This window comes from Populus euphratica, unplaced genomic scaffold, assembly GCF_000495115.2.
Source record: "Populus euphratica unplaced genomic scaffold, PopEup_1.0 scaffold95.1, whole genome shotgun sequence".
NCBI lineage: Eukaryota > Viridiplantae > Streptophyta > Magnoliopsida > Malpighiales > Salicaceae > Populus > Populus euphratica.
The window spans coordinates 409,061-427,225 of NW_011499885.1; the positions used below are offsets into that span (position 1 = coordinate 409,061).

The window sequence follows — 18,165 nt, forward strand, 5'->3', positions numbered from 1 at the left end:
TCCTCTGTACCAACTGACAATGCCAAGCTTTCTGGGCAGAAGCAGCTGTAAAATCTAAGAACTTTTAGTTTTTTTGTCAGAGTAAAAATAACACAAGATATTAGTTTCAAAGCTTTAATTTCATGCGAAGCCCATTAATTATCATAGGCTTCGTTTTGCTACACAGTGTACACTGTAAATTGTGTTTCGCGTGAATTAAAAAATATATTAGTGTTAAAGCTTTTTCATGCGAAGCACCATTTGCATCACAGAAGCACTGCGGAGTACTGTTCTCCACTAGCAATCTGGTCTTGGTTTAAGAAAAGACCTTCAACAAATAGAGAATTGAAAATCTCCATTTTATTTATGCTAGAATAAAACTTAGCCGCTCTCAATTCCAACCCTTCCATCTGCATTCTCCCGCATGGATATTGATCCTGTCTTATCAATGGAAGAAGTCTCCACCTTCCCAGGCATATCCCAGCCGAAGAAACCGTAGCCATTAGTGTGCCAGGCCTAATAGCCATAAACTCTGCAAACTTTTCTCTGGCTACATCAAGAACTCCTTTCAAGTATCAAAGTTGGCTACCCGAGTCATCTAAATGTGTTAGTGTTTATTTGTTTTTGTTTTTGGTTAGCTTATGTAGCACATTCTGATTATTGGTTTTGATGTTTTTTAATTTCTTTAGAATTTTTCAGTTATTATCATATCTTCAATGTTATTACAAGATTTTTTATTTTATGTTCTTGTTTTTCTTTTTTTTCTTTTTTATTGAAAATTATATCAATCTATTTTACTTTTAAAGAGTGCTAAAAATGACATTTAGAACTCACAAATTATAGATATTACCGCAACTCTCCATGTTATTTTTTAAAATATTTTTATTAATTTAAAATTTTATTAAATTTGTGCTGGAGTTGGAAAATACTCTAAAAAAATAAAAATATTTCAAGTCAGACAAGAATAGGGTTGTTGACACGTGAATACTCAATTCTAAGAAAATGACAATAATTTGATGTTCATAAGAAAATGATTGCAAGTTTTTTTTTTTTAAGTTTCGAGCCCAGACTTGGTGGTTTCCACATTCGAGCTTCCCATGACATTGACATATGGACCCATGACATAATCCTTGCAAGCATTTTCTTTATCAAATCATCAACTAAATTTATGTACCTGCTAACCACATTAATAATATAATTAAATCCATATACGAGGGCTTAATTATTTAAAAAAAACATTAAATACAATCCTAATTAAAGATAGTTTGTTGACAAGATTATTACTTTAAATAATAATTAAAAAATCACATAAAAATTAAGAAATACTCTCATTATCGTATATTTTATTTTCCCTGATGATCCCCTTAATAAAATTGATCGTGGCCATGTGCAGAGGAATGTTAAGGGCTGGGATGGGTTCTGCTTCAGGTTAAGTTTTTATTAATATTTTTTATTATTTTTATATAAAAAATTTATAATTTTTCATTGAATTATTAAAAAAATTTGAAAATTTGTATGTAGCCTTGTAATATAATATTTTAGCTTGAGTTAAAATTTCAGAATTTTTAAAGAAATTCAGAAATTTGATGAAAAATCATAATTTAACTAATTTTATGTTATTGTATGTAATTTTCAATCCGATCATTAAATTAAGCTAAAAATTTATAAGAAATCTTAAAACATATTAAATAAAATCTATTTAAAATTTCAGGATGAAAAGAGCTTGGTAGTGCTAATAAAAAAAATTATCAAATAAAAGCAAAACAACTCATTAAGAGTAAAATGATTATTTTCCATTAAAAAATAAAACAAATCACATTTTCCTTCTTTTTATATGTTGCTGACTGGGCAGAAGCTAAATAGAAAAAGAAAGAAAAGAAAAGGCAAGAGAGAAAGAGAGACAAGTAAGGCAATCTAAAGAAAAAAGTGAGAGAATAACTTTATAAACTTACAAAGTCTAACTTATAAAACACTAATATAAAAAATAATCAAGTGAGGGAAGGAGAGATTGAGAGAGGAAAAAATTTTAGTTACTTTGTTGATTGCTATTTTATCCTATTTGAGGAGTTATTACAACATTAATTCAGATTTGATTATAAATGAGTTATATTCTATTAAATATTGAAGAATGTAACTTTAATAGTGAATTTATTTTTATTTTTTATTTTAATTTGATGTACTTTCAAAAAAATTTAATATTTTAAATAATATATTTGAATTAAAACTTTATTGTTAACTTTAAAAATTCATACACATATATTAATAATTAACTTTTTAAAAAAAATTATATATTTATTTAATAGTCCAAAACAAAAAAAAAAATCCTGGCTCCCTTCATCGTGCATAATATGAATTCCGGTTATAATTTCTCAAATTTATGAATAATTATCTCATTTGGTCAGGGTAATTAACTCTGAGATTTCCTTGTCTGTTTTTCAGGAATCATTGACTGGTTGGTGTGATGCAGTTGAAGACACAGAAAGGAACAAACATGAAAAAGCGATAAGGTATCTAATTCCCCACTAGGCAATGCTAGCACAGCACATTTTCCACTTATTTATTTCTACCCCACATCTTTCTGTAAAGATAGATATGCTATAAAGAGTTCTACTCTCCACTATCAAGAGCACAGCCATTCTGAAAGGCGAGAAAAAACTATATGTGATTCAGTTTTACTCTATTTCACAACAACAATGGCTGATGAGGTGACACTGCTGGATTTTTGGGCAAGCCCTTTTGGTATAAGAGTGAGAATAGCATTGGCAGAGAAGGGAGTCAAGTACGAGTACAGTGAGCAGAACTTGAGGGACAAGAGTGCATTGCTTCTTAAGATGAACCCAGTCTACAAGAGGATCCCAACTCTCATCCACAATGGAAGATCAGTTTGTGAGTCCCTTATTATTGTTCAGTATGTTGACGATGTATGGAAGGGAAAGGCCCCTCTTCTGCCTTCTGATCCTTACCAAAGAGCCCAGTCCAGATTCTGGGCAGATTTTATTGACAAGAAGGTACGTATGCATGGGAACTGGACTTTGCAAGGTCTTTAACTTGTTCTAGGTGCTGTTTAGTCCGCTTTACAATATACTGTGCTGTGAATCTTTCAGGTATTCGAGATTACTAAGAAGATATGGACTACGAAAGGAGAAGAACTGGAGGGAGCAAAAAAGGATTTTATCGAGTGCCTCAAGCTGTTGGAAGGAGAGCTTGGAGACAGGCCTTATTTCGGCGGAGAGAACCTCGGGTATGTGGATGTGGCGTTCGTTCCTTTCTACTGCTGGTTTTATGCCTATGAGACCTGTGGAAACTTCAGCATAGAGGCTGAGTGCCCCAAGATCATTGCATGGGCTAAGAGGTGCATGCAAAAAGAGAGTGTATCCAAGTCTCTTGAACAACCAAAAAAGGTGTACGAGTTCGTTTTGGAGCTCAGGAAGAGGTTTGGGGTGGATTAAGAGGAAACACATACGCATGCATCCATGAGCAGACGATCAGTATGATTTCCTCATGCTGGGGTTGTTTTTTCTTTCGAATAATGGGAGCTCTTCGTGGCTGTGCCTTCTCTTCTGTTGTTTCTATTATGATGCTGGAGCTTGGGAGCACTTCGTGGTGACTGGGCCTGGCCGAGTTTGTGGAGTTGTCATCGGCTCTTTTGCCTCTCTTGTCGTGTTGTTCTCACTATTTATTAAAATAATGTGTTGAGATTATTTGACTGGCAGATGATTTGTAAACGCGGCAGTTGAAACTGTGTTTTATTAAAATTTAAAGTAATTTTTTATTTAAATATAATTTTTTTATATTTTTAGATTATTTTAATATATTGATGTCAAAAATAATTTTTTAAAAATAAAAAATATATTATTTTAATATATTTTTAAATATAAAATAATTTAAAAAATAACTATTACCCCACTTCTAAATATAATTTAAATAACAAAGAAATACTTAATTTGTTTTTAATAAATAGTAAAGACATAACAAGTACGCAATGGTAATAATTCTATCCAATTAATTGTTTCCTTTTCAAATGAATTTTTTTTAATTTTTTTAAGTTTTAAATTAATTTTTATGTTTATAAATTATTTTGACATATTAGTATTAAAAATAAATTTTTTTAAAAAATAAAAATATTATTTTAATATATTATTAAATAAAAATATTTTAAAAAATAATATTTATTACACATGTAATAATTTTGACAATGTACGATGAAATGCAATAATTGAGTTACAAATATTAATTATAACTTGATTAAATGTATTATATTTTTAAATATTTTTTAATTTGTGTTATTTTACTAGAAATTTTAGAAGTGCTAAGTTTCAAAAGACTCTAGCATCATTGCTCGGATTTTACTCTTTATAAATTTCAGAATTTAAGAATTACAATTTAATATTTTTAAATACTAGTAATTATTTACTCAAATATTTTAATTTTTTTAAAAAAATAATCTTAATAAGTTCTTTAAATTCATTAAATAATCCCATGGTTCATTGCTTTGTTTTTCATAATGTATAACGGAACAAACTGATTACATAAAAAATCCTCTAGTACAAATTGAATAATTAGAAGATATATGTGAACTTCAAACTAAAGCTAAATCATTTTCACGTATCAAGTCTTAGGTACCATTTTCACATAAGTTTATTACAAATAGAATAATTAGAAAATATATTTATCAAATTCAGTAGAGTTGATGGATTCCTTGGCCAATTAAAATTCAAGTTAATCCAATATATTATTATATTAATATTATTTTTATAAAATAATATTATCTTGAATTTTTTTAAAAGTTAATTCAAGTTTTTATTAATTAGCTAAATAATTTTTAAATTTCTCAAGTTAACTGAATTACATTGTGATAAAAAATAATTTAAAATATAAAGTTATCAAACTTAAATAAGTTAATGGTATGGATTTTTGTTTATGATAAAAAATTAAAGTGGATCCATTTTAATATTCAAATAAAAATATATTATTTTAAAAATTTATTTAAAGATAAATTATTATTATTATTATTATTATTATTTTATTTTATTTGATTTATCTTTAAACTCCTCAAATTAAATTAAATAAATAATATTAAAACAATTTTTACATAATTTATTTTAAAACTAGGACTACTCAGGATATTATATTGATCGTGTCGTCCAAAATAAACGCAGCAAACAGTAAAGCGCTCAGATTCAGCACTTGTCCAGATCAATTACAGTATATTGGAAACTCCGATAGTTAACGAGTTTCAATGGAAAAGTCTGCCAAATGCTCGGCTCTCTTCTACCTCCATGTAATTCCTTTTCTACCTCAGGCAGTTTCTTTTCTAACTCGCATCTCAGGGACGAAAGCTCCTCTTTCTCTTGTGCTGTGGTTTCTTCACTATTACAATCCACCATCTCAATGTGAACTTCTTTGGACTCATCCTGAAGCTTATTCGCGTGTTTTTTTTATTGACAACATCTTATTAAGACGACCCTCTACTGCCTTAGCATCAAACGCATGCGTTTTCTAACTCTACTGCTCAAAACAGGGATGATAGATCTCCTAACAAACACGGTGATCAACATGGTAGAACTTACGAGGGATTCTTGATTTTCTGTTGTTGTCCATCAAAATTATTTGACATTACTGATTTTATACTCCCTCGTAATTCAGATTTGAATCACCCTGAGAAGTTGTGAGTTAAAAAGGATTACTGATTATTAGTTGATTTTTTGCAACGAATATTTTGTCGTGTCTGCTAAAAAACACACGAATGATCTTGTTTCCCTTCCCGAATTCAACATTGAAAGAAGCATTCTCGTTGCATATCTAGTCATCACGAATCTGTTGGCCTGGCAACATGTTAAAGCTAGCAAACGTCAATGCTTGATATCCCTTTGGATTTTGGGATACTGGAAAATCTGTGGTGCAAACTAAACAAAGGCATTTTCTCACAAACAGATATTTATCATCAAGGCATTTTCTCTGCTGAAGTTGATGAGAATTACCAAAGGCAACTGGTAGGCAGGTAACAAACAGCAATCACATAGGGAACTTGTAAGATTAGCACAGTTATCAGTGCCCGTGCCAACAGAAGAACATTCAAATACTCCCTCAGTTGGTAAAGACTAAAAGAACACCATGCCTGTAACCAAGGGGACAATTAGCTAGAATTTTGAAATCATGATCAGCCTTAGAAATGCCTGCAATAATAACAGGGGATTCGATTGCAGATAATATCTGTGGATCTGCCAATGCTTGTGACTCTTCTAAAACGCATGTCAATCTGATATTCATGACAACTATGCTATCTTAATCTCTACTTCTTTTGACTGATCTTGAAGCTGCACTCACCTACTATTGATTGACAACAGCATATTTTTAATGGTGCAATTGACAACTCTTCAACACTGCCTCTTGACATCAAATCCAAACATTTTCAAGAAAACATGAGTTTCCAAATTAGAAGAAGATATTGAGGCAATTGACATGATATTCACATGTCTGTTGCCTCAGATGTTAAAACAGATGGCTTTGAGCCTGTGAATTTTGTGAAATCTCCATCTCTTCCACAGAAATCATCATTTTCCAACAACCCCATTTTCTTTTTGATTAGTCTCTTGCATTAGTAAGAAAACACAAATATTTGCTAGCTGATTTTCATACTTCAATGCAACACCAAACAATGCCCTGAAACCTATGCCAAAACACAGATCAAAAGCTGGTTTTTTCATTATTTCCTATCTACATGTTTGAATTAGGAGGATCAATCAAATTGCCTTTTAGTAGATGCATGTAGCTACAAGAACCGGATGCATATGACAAGATTCCAAATATCAAAACTTACAATAAGAAACTGCCTCGTCCTAGTGAGAAGTTGGAAAGATCACTACGAAAATTAATCCATCAAGTCTATTGCTGAGAAAATTTGAAAGCATAACAATAAGTTAACCAACTCTATCCATGAACATTCTTTCCTTGGGACCTTCATTGGGTATGCAGATTGATCCGTGAGAAAGTCCATTGACACAAAGTTTCAAGATTAATCAATGAGTTCTCTACACATTCAAAACAAGACACATTCAAATCAATGAGTTTTCTGCGTATCAATTACTGGATAACAGAATTTCCAAAACTCCAGACTGATATTTCAACCCTGGACTGGCACCTACTCAGCCATAATGGTATAAGAGGTTCCAGTGAAGCATCAAAGTGATGCTGACAACCTAGTTGTAATGGACAGCAAACAAGCCAACAATTTCCCAATATTGGTGATCAACTACAATCCATATCAAGTAAAGTCAAAAGCTCAACCAATATGCTAAACCAACAACAAATCCATAATTCTCTCACCTTCTTAGTGTTCATGTAATTAGATTGCTTTGATGGAGTAGAACATTACTTCTATTTTCTTTCACTTTCCACCCTTTTCTCAGCAACCAAAAAGAAAAGAAAAGGAAAGGAAAACTACATGGACTCCTCGAGCTGTTTCAACTCCTCTTTCTTCTTCAATTCCTTTTCATACTCTCTCAATCTCTCCTTCATCTTTTCCTGTTACAAAACAAACAAAAACAAGCAAACCCCATGTGACTAAAATCATAACTTTTCCATTTTAACAACTTTGAGTTCCAAAAAGCTCCATCTTTCTCAGTAAACAAACAGAAGCTCAAAAAATAGAAAAAGAAGTTTTAACCTTGTAGCTGACTTCCACCCGGTGCATAACATAGAACCCAAGAACCCCACCAAGAATTGTGCCAGTTATGATCCTTACATAACCCCATTTCTGTGAATTCAACGCCATTTTCTTTTCTCTTGCTTTCTCTGTAACCAAACACAGGTCTTCTTGGTCACTGCTTTTGTATTCTCTTTGCGATAAAAGCGCACCGTTTAGGAAAGGTGATGTCAGAGGCTATCGATGTGGAGCAGACGTGGTGGGGGTGGGGTGACGGCGCTGATTTATTTGGCGGTGGTCCGGTGGTGGCAGAAGCGGTGGTCTTAGTGGATGATCTCTGTTTATAGATTAGAAAAGGTTGGAAGGCCTAACATACAATGCGCTCAGAGCCCTTTACAACCAATATGGGCCCATAAGAGGCCCAGAGTGAATAAATTATTTAGGATACAGAGGTGGAAATGCTATTCTCCAATTCAATGGATCTCCTGGATTTACTTATATATAAATTTTATTATTATTTTTATAATATATATGCTTTTTTATAAGATTATATTTATTTATTAAATATAAATTATTTTATTTTTGTATGGCCTATGTATGTTATGAAAATTGATCTTGAAGCAAAAAAAAAAAAAAAAAGTAAACTTCTAATTAAGATTTATAAAGATTGACTTTTTTATAAATGCAAACTGGTATGATGTTTATAAAAGAGTTTTTGTTTTTATAATTTGAATTTTTTTTAAGTATTTTTAAAATTATTTTTTTATCTGAAAAAAACATTAAAATGATTTTTTATATGTTTTTTATTGTCTTGATGTTAAAAAAATAAAAAATATCATTTAAAAAGCATTTTTAATTTAAAATCACTTTTAAAAAACATTTTCTTGTTTTTTAAGTATTTTTAAAATTATTTTTATCTAAAAAAAGCATTAAATTGATTTTTTATATGTTTTTTATTGTCTTGATGTGGAAAAAATAAAAAAATCACTTAAAAAGCATTTTTAATTTAAAATCACTTTTAAAAAACATTTTGAGCTGCATTATCAAGCACACACTGAAGCCTTCGTGAATAAGGAGGTGATAGATGCATCCTTTATTTTTATATTCATATGTAAATAAATAGAGGAAAAATATTCATTTATTCAAACAACTAGTTAAATAACCAATGACTATCATGGTCTAATAAAGGTTCTAGCTGACTAGTTAAACAAGGATTTTACTTAATTGGTCTGAGACCAAAAAAATATATATATATATATATCAAGGATTCCTCTTTACACTAGGATTTTAATTAATATAAAAGATGAGAAAAAATAAGTAAAAAACTAAAAGGTTATAGGATTTTGCAGAGTGCATATGTGCTATGTAAATGCCTTGATTCGGTATGGACTTCAACAATTCTTTTTTTTTTTTTTTTTAAGTTATTGATCTTCCCATTAAAGTTCCATTTCCCCCCCCACAAAATAGCCTTTTAAGGTCAATTGGTAGTCAATTGCATATAATTTGTTAACAAAGGGCAAGATTTAAATACAGAGGATCAAAGTGAGAAACAACAATGAATATGGGTGGTGGTTTCATAATTTATACACAAACTTTTCTTTGGTTCTTTATATTTCTTAAAATATCGGGTTTTGGGTCCTTTTCTTTTTGAAAGTTTCATTCTGATTTGAAAAATTATTTTTTAAATTTTTGATCCAGTAATAAGAGAGGAAGTTACTAGATTTTAATAGTAAATAGAGAAAATCATTATTAACATTGATTTTAATCATAAAAAATATTATAAAAAAAATTATTATTGATGCTAATTTTAATTATGAAAAATATCATTCTTAATAAATGTTAATAAATTCTATTTAATTGGGGAGTTTCACAAAAATATTATTTGACATTTCAATTGCTCAAGACAAAAGATTTGTATTTAAAATGGTTTTTGAATTTGTATTAATTTTAGATTTTTGGATTAATTTTAAAGTTATTTAAGAGAATAAACAAGTTTAACACAGTTTATAAAATATTTTTTAGATGTCCAGGGTCATAATTTAGTTGGGAAACAAATTTTTAAGAACAAAATACCCATGATATAATTTTTCAACAACCTTATGGGCACTGTAAACTGGGTTAGTAAATAACACATCATCTGTTATATTTTCCAGCACATGATGCATTGTTGGCCTTATATATATATATATATTAAAAAGCCAAGGGTCTAAAATCATAGTCTTTTTTTTTGTCTAGCTTGAAAAAAAAACATTAATCTTTATTTTTTTAATCCAACTTACATATAAAAAAAAATTTATCAAGAAAAAATATAATTTGATACAAAAAGTGTTGTGCATCTATCTATACTGTGATCAAATAAAAAATAAATTAAAAGAAAAAATTATTAAACATGGTAGGATGTGTGACTAAAATAATAAATTTAATAGATCAATTCAAATTTATCTAGGTCTTGTTCTTTTTTTTTATTAATTTTTTTATTTTTTATTTTTTCTTTTAATGTTAAGTTGATTGGGATTTAAGTCTTATAATTTTTTTATTTTATTTTCATAAAATTATTATAATTTTATGATCCGGATTATAAATTTGGTTAGTTAACTAGATCTAATCCATATCGATCTAATATATTATTGTTTAAATTTATTATTATTTTAATATTTTAAATATATATAGTTCAATATGCATTATATTTTGAATTAATAATTAAAAATTAATATATTATCATCTTAAAATTTTTTTTCTTTTAAATCGAACAAGTGGATTTAGACACATCAAATCCGTCCTCTCACAATCTCGTTTTAAATTTAGACTGGGCACGAATTTTGCTGGGGAGATTTGAATGATTACTAGCAGAGCTGGGTTTGATGCACATACGAGGTGCTCTTCGACAACGTGTAGACATTTTATTATTCATATATTTTTAAATACACTTGAATTAAAAATTTTAGAAATAAAAAGAATACAATTTGAATCAAATCTCCATGAATAATGTATTATTAATATTATTATTTTCAGATAAGATATATAATAATAATTATAAATTTATTTTGTTAAAATTCAAATAACAATTATAACAGTATTTTTTTATTTATTATTATTATTATTTTTTGCGATTGCTCGTTTCTCTTTCGATGTTACGGTGTCTGCCATAGCAAAATCAGGCAATGTATCTTCCTTACGCAAATGATTCCCTGGTGACGTCAAGATCCTTTTGGTATTATTTATTGATGTTACACTTGCTCAACTCACGACAGGAGCAAGTGCAATAGAGTTTTTTTTTTTTTAAAAATAAAATAAATGTTTAAATTAATTTATATATATTTTAACTAATTTTATGGGCTATAAAATTAATAATTATACAATTTTTAAAAATTTGGAATTTATAAAACTTAAACCAATATTTTTTTAAAATAAATTTAAAATTTAATCAGTTATATTATTTGAAAAAAAAAAAACCTTTTAAAATAAATTTAAAATTTAATTAATTAAGGTATATAGTAAAAAGAAAAACCCTTTTTGACAATGAAGGAGGTGACATTCTTCTTAGTTTTATCCCGAAACTCCATTAATTCTAATGATAAATCTCCATGTTCATAGCTCCACATCATTTTAATTTATTAACATTTACTCAAAAAGAATACATCAATCCTGAGCCTAGCTACATAGGTTTGTGCAGTGTGCATTAATTGTTGAAAAAGCTGAACTTCTGACGGAAATTAGTGATGAAATTAACTCCGTTACTAAATACAAAAAAAAATAGTAATTTAATTTAAAAATATAAAAAAATAATTTTAAGTAAAAAAATAAAATTTATTTTTTTAAAAGTATTTTTTATATGGTATTAGGCTGTCATAATTCAAACCCTTCATTATGAAAAGAGTGAGAGGGTCAAATATTGATACATGAGGCAATATTTGCCTCGAAACAAATTGATGCCCACAGAAACCTACACTAAACTTTCGTTCCCAAGGTCCACAATGATTGATGTTACACTTGCTCAACTCACGACAAGAGCAGGTGTAACTTTTTGGTTGTTTTTTTTGTAATTAATATAAATATTTAAATTATTTTATGTGTACAAAATTGTAAAGTTGATGATTATATAAATTTTTAATAATTTTAAAGATTATAAAATTTAAATTAGTAATTTTTAAAAAATAAATTTAAAATTTAATTAATTAAGGTATATAGTAAAAAGAAAAACCCTTTTTGACAATGAAGGAGGTGACATTCTTCTTAGTTTTATCCCGAAACTCCATTAATTCTAATGATAAATCTCCATGTTCATAGCTCCACATCATTTTAATTTATTAACATTTACTCAAAAAGAATACATCAATCCTGAGCCTAGCTACATAGGTTTGTGCAGTGTGCATTAATTGTTGAAAAAGCTGAACTTCTGACGGAAATTAGTGATGAAATTAACTCCGTTACTAAATACAAAAAAAAATAGTAATTTAATTTAAAAATATAAAAAAATAATTTTAAGTAAAAAAATAAAATTTATTTTTTAAAAAGTATTTTTTATATGGTATTATGCTGTCATAATTCAAGCCCTTCATTATGAAAAGAGTGAGAGGGTCAAATATTGATACATTAGGCAATATTTGCCTCGAAAAAACTTGATGCCCACAGAAACCAACGCTAAACTTTCGTTCCTAAGGTCCACAATTATCGATTCATTATAATGCTCTGTAATTATATTTAAAGAACTTAAAATAAAAACAATTTTAACATGCAAAATAATTTAATTGATCAAATCTTGAATTTATTATCTAATAATTAAGAATTTAAATCAAGTTAACTAAAAAATTATATAATTATTAACTTTAATATTAATGAAATCAGTTCAGATATATGTAAATATGTAAATATTTATATTAATAAATAAATAAATAAAGTATATGTAAATATGTAAATATTTATATTAATTAATTAATAAATAAACAAAGCAATTTTAATGTTCAACAAAGATGAGATATGACCTTGCACATTATCACTTGAATTTATCAGCCACTTGCATTGCTTGTGGAGAAAGAGAGGACCGAGGAGATTAGGATGTTCATGCACAGATGCACTTTGGTACGTGTGATAGATAGAGAAAGAGAGCTGCTCTCGATGCACTTAGGTATGTGTGATCTGCTTTGATGACATTGAATGCGCGTCACCAACTTCGCCTAATATTCTTAAATGATCACTCCCTTATTATGAGCAGCTACACCTCTTCTTCACTGCGTTGCGCAGCAACTTGCAAAGCTTTTTGAGAGAGAGAGAGGATGGAGAAGAGGGACAAAGGAAGTTCTCCCATGGCAATGATGATGGGGTCAAGAGATGAGAATGAAGATGTGGAAAACACCACGCGAACAGCCGAGACTATGCTGCGTTTGGTGCCAATGGCTCTGTGTGTCTCTGCACTTGTGGTCATGCTTAAGAATACTCAAACTAATGACTATGGCTCGCTTTCTTATTCAGATCTTGGAGCTTTCAGGTCTATATTTTATGCATATTAATCTTCGTAATCTTTACAGTTTATTTCTGTGTTTTATTGGAAACTTTTCTTTTTTAAAAAAATGGATATATATATATATATATATATATAATACTCGGGGCTTTAATTCTTTTAATTTTGAGTTAACCCTAATGCTAAGTTTATAAATATTTTTTCTGATAATCATATTTCGAATAATCCCGTGCATTAAATTATTAATTAGATCATACAAAAGGAACTCATAAATCCAATAGTTGAGATTTTTTCAGAAGAATTTCTGTCATAAGCCAATCACAACGAGAACAAAAGGGTTTACCTGCGAACTTAACTAACATATTAAAAAGCTTCCTTCACTTAAGACAGCAAACAATGTTTTACTCAATTAACAAAAGGGATTAATTTATGATGCAGGTATTTGGTGCACGTTAATGGCATTTGTGCTGGCTATTCCCTTCTTTCAGCGGTCATTGTAGCCATGCCTCGAGCGTCCACCATGCCTCGAGCATGGACCTTCTTCTTACTTGACCAGGTAACTAATAATTTCTTCAAAATTACTCAACCTTAACTACAGAAATTCACAAGAATCCTATTAGTAATTAATAAATTTATTCTTAATTATGCACCTAGGTGTTAACCTATGCAATTCTGGCCGCCGGCACCGTATCGACGGAGGTGCTGTACTTGGCAAGCAAGGGCGACACGGCCATAACTTGGAGTGAGGCTTGTGTGTCATTTGGTGGATTTTGTCACAAGGCCTTGATATCTATAGCCATTACATTCGTTGTAGTGATTTGCTATGCAGCTCTTTCACTCTTATCGTCCTACAAACTTTTCAGCAAATATGATTCCCCGGTCCTGACCTATCCAGGCAAGGGTATTGAGATTGCCACCTTCCAGGGCTGACTGCGGCGGCCACCACCACTGTATTAATATCCTCTCCATGTTCATAAGCAGCTAGCATGTACTGAGCACAACAACAACCCAGATTAGAATGTGGTTGATGATATTGGTCTATATATGTATGGGAGATGTTGATTTGTTTTCTCCAAGAAGCACTTCACTGCCTTTGTGTGGTTATTTACATGTGATCTGCTTTCCTGTATCTCTCAAGAAACCATGTTTTTGTTTTGATACCATGATGGATCAAGATTTACCGTATTTCCAAAACAAAATTCTTTTGTCAAGTCTTAGCTTAAATTTAATGGGTTAAAAAATTATTGAAGACCTAGAAAAATTATGGGCTCAAGAAAGGTGCGTAGGTTCAACTATAAGTGGGCTTAGCCCAGGTGCTAAGTTCATGCCCATGAGTGCTATTGGTATTGTTAGGCGAGCCCATTTTCTAGTGCCTTTGGGTGTAATGTGTTGATCTTGTTTAGGTGCAGTGCCCAGTTTTTTGGGCCCAAGCTTGATTTTTCAGGGGCTGCGTTTGAAAATTTTTTGGTGACCTGTACGGATGTTGTGTGATTTTTTATTAAAGCAATACATTTTAGATTTTTATTTTTTTATATTTTTAAATTAACAAGATCTTTTATGATTTACCATATTTTCATCTTGAAATATTTATTTTTTATTAATATATGTATAATTTTTTTTAAATATTATCATAATAAAATTATTTTTCATTCTTTCTATTAAAAAAAATGGCTAGATTCATAAATTATAAATACTTTATAAATTATCAAATATTTTTTTTATTTTTTATTATTTTGCACATAAGTTTATAGTTTTTTTTAAAACAATCATTATAATTTTTTTATAAATAATTGGATTTTTACATTAAGCCACCGCATCATTTTATTAGTCATTTTGACTTTTCATTTGAAGCTACCACTCACTTTAGCTAAAAAAATATAGATCAGGTTGCAATAATTAAATGATTAACTTATTATCAGATCAAATAAGTCTTATTAAGCATCTTATCAGGTTGCAATAAGCCTTAAGGGACATTGAGCAAGATTTGTACACATTAGTGGCCCAAGGATGCCACAGGTTACAAATATCCAGCCCAACTGAGTTAGAAGTACATAATACTCTCAGCCTAGATTTTATTGGGTATGAAAATCGGATCATGGGCACCATTAAAACCAGAGCTGTGGAATTTCTGTGGTGTTTCCATGGTGGTAACTTTGTATGCTTTGTCCTTTTGATGATGAAATTTCTCATTTGTCCCAAAAAAAAAAAAAAAAAAAGAGTTTTGGGTCCATCTCTGCCTCCCATGACAATGTATATCTTTGGATTTTTAACTCGCATGCATTACTAGTTTTATAGTTATAAAACATGATTTGTCTTGTGATTAATTCCAAGTGAGTTAAGCAAGTTAATCTAAAATAAATTTTATTTAATTTATTTTTAAAAGATATTAAAATAATAATATTAAAAAAAGTTTATTTTTAAAATATATTAAAATAATAATGTTAAAAAAAATAAAAAAAATATTAAAAATTTTCTTTGAACATAAATTTTTTTCATTGACTAACCTTTTCAATGTTAAATAAATACATAAAAACTACAAAAAATATTTTTCAAGATCCATTTTCCATCAAATAATTGGGAATTATAAATTTAAATTTAAATTCTCAGGGCATAAAAAAAACTCTATCACAAAAATAAATAAATAAGTTCAGGGATGGAAAAAACAAGGTTCTATGTCAAATCAACCACCATTTTAACCTGTTTATTTAAAATATTCAGTTTTTTTTTTCTCTACCAAAAACATGAAAAAAACTGATTTTAAATTTATTAAAAAGAAAATGAATAAGAAACAATGACCCAAAAAAAATTTTTAAAATCAATTTTTTTAAAAAAATGATAAAGCAAGAATAAAAAACCATGAAAACCTTCAAAGCCTTATCGGAAAGGAAATTTTGACAGGCTGAGAAACAGCCACACAAGTGCCGATTTTGTAGCTTAGTCCATCACCACCAAGAACATAATATCCTCCATTCTTCTCCTTCACTTTCTAACTTATTTTTTCTCTCACTTACTCCTTTTCGAAACACAAAACTAAACCCATTTCACTCCTTCAAATTCCCTATCTTCCCATCCCATTTTCTCATTAAGGTAAGCACTAATTATTCACTTTCTTGTTAATTAAAGATTTCAATTTTGTAAGAAATCTTGAAACTTTTTGCCCACCTTATACAATTTACTCGATATGGTATCATAAGGGGTGTTTTTAGGTTTCTTGTTGGTTTTCGTGAATGGGGTCTATGGTGGTTTTAGTTGGTAGCATGCCATCTTTGGCTTCCCTTATGAGTTTAGGGAGCTTGAACGTGTCTACAGCTAGCTCTAGTTGTGTTGAATCTTCTTCATATTCAGTTTTAAAGAGAGTTTCTTTATCAAAAAGGAGTCTTGGGAGGGCTAAAAGATGGGATTGTGTGTGTAAATATTCAGTTACTGCCACTGATTTCATTGCTGAGCAAGGCAATGCTGTTTCACTTGATTCTAGTAGTAGTACAATTAAAGGAGGAAGTGATGGTGATAGTGAGGTTGTGCTTAAGCCTGCTCCAAAGCCTGTGTTAAAATCTCCAGCTGGTTCTAAGGATGAAACCCCTTTGAGTATGAATTCTGTTGGGTGGGGTTCTTCAAGTGCTAGTGGGGATTCTGATGGTGAAAGGTCGGTTGAGGAGGAAGGAGAGAGGAATAAGGTGATCGAGTCACTTGGTGAGGTTTTGGAGAAAGCTGAAAAGCTTGAAACTTCAAAACTGAGCCAAGTGGGTGGTAGTGCTAGTGGTAATAGGAAACAGAATGGGTTTGTAAATAAAATGACTTCACCTAATGTGGGTAATGATTCGAGAAATGTTAATTCATCGGCTACTAACATGAAAACTAAAACTTTAAAAAGTGTGTGGCGGAAAGGAGACTCTGTGGCTGCATTGCCGAAGGTTGTCAAGGAAGTTCCAAAGGCTAGTAATAGGGTTATCAAAAGGGAACCTAAAACGGTAGAAGGAGCAAAGCTAGAATCTCAATCAACTGTACCATTGAAGCCTCCTCAGCCACCTCTAAGACCTCAACCAAAGTTACAGGGCAAGCCATCTGTAGCTCCTCCACCTATGATAAAGAAGCCTGTTATTTTGAAGGATGTGGGGGCTGCTCCAAAGTCTCCAGTTAAAGATGAAACTGGCTCAAGAGCTCCGAAAATTAAAGGACAGCCAATTTTGGTTGACAAATTTGCACGCAAGAAGCCGGTTGTTGACCCTGTGATTGCACAGGCTGTATTAGCCCCTATAAAACCAGGAAAGGGCCCTGCTCCTGGGAAGTACAGAGACCGAAAGAAAAGTATTTCACCTGGAACACCAAGAAGGCGGATGGTGGATGATGATGTTGAGATTCCTGATGAGGAGCTCAATGTTTCTATTCCCGGTGCAGCTACCGGGAGAAAAGGGAGGAAATGGACAAAAGCCAGTAGGAAGGCAGCTAAACTCCAGGCTGCCAGAGATGCAGCTCCTGTCAAAGTAGAGATTTTAGAGGTTGGGGAAAAAGGTATGTCAATTGAAGAGCTAGCCTACAATTTGACAATCAGTGAAGGTGAAATTCTTGGGTTTCTGTACTCAAAGGGGATTAAGCCTGATGGGGTGCAAACTTTGGACAAAGACATGGTAAAGATGATATGTAAGGAGCATGAGGTGGAGGTCATAGATGCTGATCCAGTAAAATTTGAAGAAATGGCAAAAAAGAATGAAATGCTTGATGAAGACGACCTGGACAAACTACAAGAGAGGCCTCCTGTCCTTACTATAATGGGTCATGTAGACCATGGCAAGGCAAGCAGCAACATTCTCTATCTCTTCATCTTAGAAATCAGATGTGTCTGCATTATCTTCTCTGTCTCATTCTTGATTTTGATTTGAATCTTAAAAGAATGGTGGTACTTTTAAAGACTTTTCTAATGTATCTGGTGTTATCCTCATGACAGACAACCCTTTTGGATCATATTCGTAAAAGCAAGGTATGTTAAGCTTCTTCATTGAAGGTCTTATGGATTTAAGTTATGACATGTTTTCCGTGCTATTTCCCACTTCCATTGCAATAAAGGTTTTTTTTTTTTTTTTTTTTT

At 30.6% G+C, this 18,165-nt stretch overlaps 3 protein-coding genes and 1 long non-coding RNA gene across 5 annotated transcripts in view; 3 read left to right on the top strand and 1 right to left on the bottom strand.

Annotated features, from left to right (window-relative positions):
* LOC105130112 (probable glutathione S-transferase) overlaps positions 1-3,689 on the top strand; it is a 6,052-nt gene extending 2,363 nt beyond the window's left edge. Inside the window, exons 1-2 of one of the 2 annotated variants that reach the window (XM_011032460.1) lie at positions 2,542-2,987; positions 3,084-3,689. In XM_011032460.1, coding sequence (XP_011030762.1) covers positions 2,673-2,987; positions 3,084-3,428 — 660 coding nt within the window. In that variant the 5' untranslated portion in view covers positions 2,542-2,672 and the 3' untranslated portion in view covers positions 3,429-3,689. Of the gene's footprint in view, positions 1-2,541; positions 2,988-3,083 lie in introns of those variants that run through there. The other variant, XM_011032461.1, reaches the window with a different exon arrangement.
* Positions 3,690-6,824: 3,135 nt separating this feature from the next.
* On the bottom strand, positions 6,825-7,999 carry LOC105130120 (uncharacterized). Its single transcript, XR_843188.1, has 2 exons — positions 7,646-7,999; positions 6,825-7,503 (listed from the first exon to the last, which is right to left on the bottom strand). It is a non-coding gene; the product is annotated as an uncharacterized LOC105130120 (long non-coding RNA).
* Positions 8,000-12,842: 4,843 nt separating this feature from the next.
* On the top strand, positions 12,843-14,262 carry LOC105130121 (CASP-like protein 2A1). The gene is made up of 3 exons (XM_011032468.1): positions 12,843-13,109; positions 13,521-13,638; positions 13,737-14,262. Exons 1-3 carry the CDS (start codon positions 12,898-12,900, stop codon positions 14,010-14,012), a joined length of 606 nt encoding a protein of 201 aa, XP_011030770.1. The 5' UTR covers positions 12,843-12,897; the 3' UTR covers positions 14,013-14,262.
* A 1,714-nt stretch (positions 14,263-15,976) lies between these two features.
* The window catches only part of LOC105130122 (translation initiation factor IF-2, chloroplastic-like), an 8,836-nt gene continuing 6,647 nt past the window's right edge, over positions 15,977-18,165 (top strand). Inside the window, exons 1-2 of the mRNA XM_011032470.1 lie at positions 15,977-17,872; positions 18,025-18,057. Of these exons, the coding sequence (XP_011030772.1) occupies positions 16,310-17,872; positions 18,025-18,057 (1,596 nt within the window). The 5' untranslated portion in view covers positions 15,977-16,309. The remainder of the gene's footprint in view (positions 17,873-18,024; positions 18,058-18,165) is intronic.